General features: G+C 38.9%; 1 protein-coding gene across 1 annotated transcript; it reads left to right on the top strand.

Moving 5' to 3' along the window:
* The first annotated feature begins 414 nt into the window (after positions 1–414).
* Positions 415–2,076, top strand: LOC101081960 (protein FAM47E-like). The gene has a single exon (XM_004000449.6). The coding sequence runs from the start codon at positions 446–448 to the stop codon at positions 1,721–1,723; it is 1,278 nt and encodes a 425-aa protein (XP_004000498.3). The 5' UTR covers positions 415–445; the 3' UTR covers positions 1,724–2,076.
* The last annotated feature ends 2,708 nt before the right edge of the window (positions 2,077–4,784 follow it).

Raw genomic sequence — 4,784 nt, 5'->3', positions numbered from 1 at the left:
TACACTATTGGAAGGAATATTAAACATCCCCTTGGGGAAAGTTAGGTGGTTTCCTAAAATGTTAAACAAACACCCATCATATGCTTCTGCTATTCCTCTCTGCTAAAGTTTACCCAGGAGAAATGAAATGATGTACAAAGATAAGATATGAACACAAATATTTGTGGCAGCTTTATTTGTAATACCCTCAAATTGGAATTAACCCACAGGCCCATTAAAAGGCGAATGGATTATTAAAGTGTGGAGTACGCCCACATAACGGAATAGTACCCTTCAACAAAAAGGAATGAAGTTTCGGCACCCATCCCAGGAGAAAGCTGGCTGCCAGGAGGCAACTGTGTGGACCCCCCTCTGGGAAGAATCTGGGGGCGCCTGGCTACGAAGTCTCCTAGCAACTGGAAAACAAACCACTAAAGCTGGCGGTCGCCCGGGGGCTAGAGGTACCATGGAGAACAAGAAGTGGCTGTTAGCCCCAGGGCCACTGGAACCAATGCCCCTGGGCATGAACTGCAAGCCCTGGTACAAAGACAAATTACCTTCCAAGTGTTTTGCAAATCACAAGAAGAAGCTTCTGAAGTTCCCCACCTCACTGGACAGCCGGAGGTGGATATTTGTGAAAGAGGGGCTGGATGACTTCAGAAGGGGATGTCCACCTTGTAAAGGTCTGATCACTCGCAGCCCTAAGGAGGGCTTTCTCCCTGTGATTACTCACAGAGTTCCCCAACCTGCCCCAACAAAGAGTCATAAAAAGCTGACCAAGGAAGCAGACCTGTTTTCTACTCTCTCACCAGCCCAGCTAGCACGGAAGGCATTCTTAGAGGACATTGAGGCCCAACTGACTGAGCATCCCTTGGCTCTCGACCCAGATTTGGAGAAAGATCTACCTGCAGACCTCTTACTAAAGGTGCTGGAAGTGCTGGATCCTGACAGGAAGCTGGAGGCCACTTGGGCTTCTTGTAAGAACACTGAGAAAAGAAGGAAGTCTCCCACAAAGCGTTGCGAGAAATTTCCTGCCAAAGTTGAACTTCCCAAGAAGACTCCTGGGTCACATCCAGACAAAGTGCCTCCTGAAGAAAAGAAATCAAGCACAGATGATTTGCTCAAAATTCCTCCTCTTCAAAGAAAAGTACCAAGAGAAGTTCGTAAATTCTGCAAATGGGTTGCTACTTTAGGAGACTTGGGCATTGATGAAGAGTTCATCATGAAACAATTTGACCTTGGCTATGAGTGCAAACTAACCCGTAAACTGGTCTGCCTGAAGAAAGTAAACCAGGTTCCTATGGATCTAAAGAACAGGAAGGGGCTAGATGAGATGGAGGGCATAAGATTCTCCTTACAGGATAAAGATTGGGAGAAGAAACTCCAGCCACCAGAGAATCCTTATAAACCCAATTGGGTGAAAATGAGGTATGGAGCATGGTACCTGAAGCCCAAGTTGTGGAAAAAGCTAATAAATGATGAACCTTTGATTGACCCCAAGGTCTTACTTGAAGGTCAAGATGGTAGTTTTGGAAAGAAGGTTCCTGAAAAGGATATTATTGAAGATCTTTATGGAACAATTGCCTTTAAAGATTTCATTCAACTCAAGGGCTACAGGATGCCAGGCTTCCTTGAGAAGTTGTTTACCAGGAAGGGATGGAGCTATGATTCTGTTAAGACTCCTATAGAACGAGTAATGAAAATGCACCCAAATATAGAAGAAGATCCACATGAAGATGTTTAAACATTTTTCTACTTACTGCTTACTTTGTGATTTCTCTTTCATTCTAACATCAAGTAGAATTCATGATGAGTATTCCACTGTGCATGTGCAATTTTGATTCCACGTCTGTCAATTTAACACCTAATGTCTATAAAGATTCCTCAATGACCTTCTGCTTGGGTTCATCAATATTTTTTTAACCATGAAATCAATATTCATATATACTCTTCTTACATTTTTATAGCATGGCGAATATTAGATCATTATATCATTTGTAAAAATAAAACTATAAAAGAATTACTTAACAAAATAACCTAGTTATGTCAACTACAATATGAAAGGAATTTCAAAATAAATGTGCCAAGTAAAAGAGACTTGTATAGTTTCATTTATATTAAAACTGTAAGGAAATAATTACGACAATTATTTTGTTAAGCAAAACTTAAAGTTCACAGCCAAAATAATGTTAGCTTCATTTATACTAAAGTTGTTATCTCACTTGTCAGGATTGCATCAAGTCCCCAGACTAGATTGAAAACTATTCATAAAGGGGTGCCTGGGTGGCCCAGTCAGTTAAAGTGTCCAACTTCAGCTCAGGTCATGATCTTGCAGTTCATGAGTTTGAGCCCCACATTGGGCTCTGTGCTGACAGCTCAGAGCCTGGGGCCTGCTTCAGATTCTGTGTCTCCCTCTCTCTCTCTGCCCCTCCCCTGCTTGTGCTCTCTCTGTCTCTCAAAAAATAAATAAATGTTAGAAAAACAATTTAAAACATTCATCAAAATTATAGGTAAAACTTTAGTAATGCTGTTTTTTATCATACCTTCCAAATGAATATATTTAAAAATTTTCAACATGTTCATAAAAATTCACCATGAAAGAATGTTTCCATATCATGTGACATGGATGCAGAATAGTAGGGAGCTTCAAGTTCATGATAAATCTAGTGTGCACAGATCTGTGTGTGCAAAACTACACAGCAGAATCAAATATCCTCACATATCTATTCAAGCGAAAAATTTTTTGAATGTGTATTTATTTTGAGAGAGACAGTGTGCAAGCCAGGGAGGGACAGAGAGAGAAGGAGAGAGAGAATCCCAAGCAGGCTCTACAATAACTTGCAGAGGCCAATGTGGGGCTTGAACCCAAGAATCATGAGATCATGACCTGAACTGAAATCAAGAGTTGGAGGTTTATTTTTTTTTTCAACGTTTTTTTTTTTTAATTTTTTTTTCAACGTTTATTTTTTTATTTTTGGGACAGAGAGAGACAGAGCATGAACGGGGGAGGGGCAGAGAGAGAGGGAGACACAGAATCGGAAACAGGCTCCAGGCTCTGAGCCATCAGCCCAGAGCCCGACGCGGGGCTCGAACTCACGGACCATGAGATCGTGACCTGGCTGAAGTCGGACGCTTAACCGACTGCGTCACCCAGGCGCCCCAAGAGTTGGAGGTTTAAATGACTGAGCCACTCAGGCGCCCCTCTATTCAAGTGAAATTAATCTTTGCATCTTGTGAATAGCAATTTAAAATTCACTCATACATTTAAAATAAGACATCGAGCAACTTCTTTATAGGTCCAAAACAACAGGTAAAACTGGATGGGACAAGTAAATCTGTATCTAGAAATATTTGTAGCACAGATCTAAAGCACACTTCTGTTTCTAATAATGAAAGAACCCATCTGTGTATGGAAGTATATGTATATATTTCATCTTTGTAAGATGGGAAAACAAGCCCTCAGGTTGTATCATCCACTCATATCCTTATTGCAATCAACTACTCTCCTTTCACTTACTTCCTTTTTCATTAAGGTTTCTTAGTGTCTAAATTACTGTCTTCCTCTCGGTGACTACTCTTATTAACATTCTTGACACACAAAGACCATTCAAAGTCACAAAGACTATCCATTCAAATCTTGGCATTAGCTCCTTTTTTTTTATATATAGAAAAAAAATTACTTTCTTGAGTACAAATACATGCACACATGCTTATATATTAGCGTCAAACATATAGGTGTTCTTTATAATGTTTACTCTCCTTTACTTATAAAAGAGAATTACAGTAAGACCTGCCTGTTCCTGAATCCCAGAGATTACAAATGTGTGTATTTTTTTTACTGAGGTTTAACTGACACACAATATTATATTAGTTTTACGTGTACAATACAGTGACTTGACATTTGTCTACATTGCAATATGGTCACGATAGTAAGTCTAGTTATAATCTGTTACTTTACACAGATAATATAATATTATTGACTATACTCCCCATGCTGTACATTACATTCCCAGGACTTATTTACTTAATACCTAGAAGTTTGTATCTTAATGTCCTTCACCCATTTTACATCCTCCCAACCCCTGTCACCTCTGGCAATCTCCAATCTGTTCTGCATATCTATGACCCTGAATTTTGTTTTTTAGATTCCACATGTAAGTGAAATCATGTGGTATTTGTCTTTTTCTGTCTGACTTATGTCACTTACCATAATACACTCAAGTTCTACCCATGTTGCAAATGGCAAGATATATTCTTTTTTATGGCTGAGCAGTATTTTGTTGTACATATATACCATATCTTCTTTACCCACTCATCTATTGATGGACACTTAGGTTATTTCCATATCTTGGCTATTATAAATAATAATGCAATAAACATAGGGGTGCATACACCTTTTCAAATTAGTATTTTCATTTCCTTCAGATAGATACCTGATACGCAGGAGTGGAATTGCTGGATCATATGGTACTTCTATATTTATTTTTTTTGTGGAACTATCATACTGTTTTCCATAGTGGCTACAACAATTTACATTTCCATTAAAAGTGTATGAGGGTTCCCTCTTCTCCACAACCTTGCCAACACTTGCTATTTCTTGTCTTTTTGATAATAGCCATTCTGAAAAGTATGAGGTAATATCTCATTATGGCTTTGATTTGCATTTCCCTAATAATTAGTGATGTTGAGCATCTTTTCATGCATCTGTTGGCCAATCTGTATGTCTTCCTGGATAAATGTCTGTTCAGATCATTTGCCCATTTTTATTCAGATTTTTTTTGCTATTGAGTTGTATGAGTTCCTTA

The sequence above is a fragment of the Felis catus genome, chromosome X (genome assembly GCF_018350175.1).
Source record: "Felis catus isolate Fca126 chromosome X, F.catus_Fca126_mat1.0, whole genome shotgun sequence".
In the NCBI taxonomy this organism is placed as follows: Eukaryota; Metazoa; Chordata; class Mammalia; order Carnivora; family Felidae; genus Felis; species Felis catus.
Note: the sequence above shows the minus strand (reverse complement) of the source record. Positions and strands in the feature narration are given on the sequence as shown.

Coding starts and splice junctions, on each gene's coding strand:
- LOC101081960 (XM_004000449.6), top strand. CDS start 446: ATGGAGAACAAGAAGTGGCTGTTAGCCCCAGGGCCACTGGAACCAATG.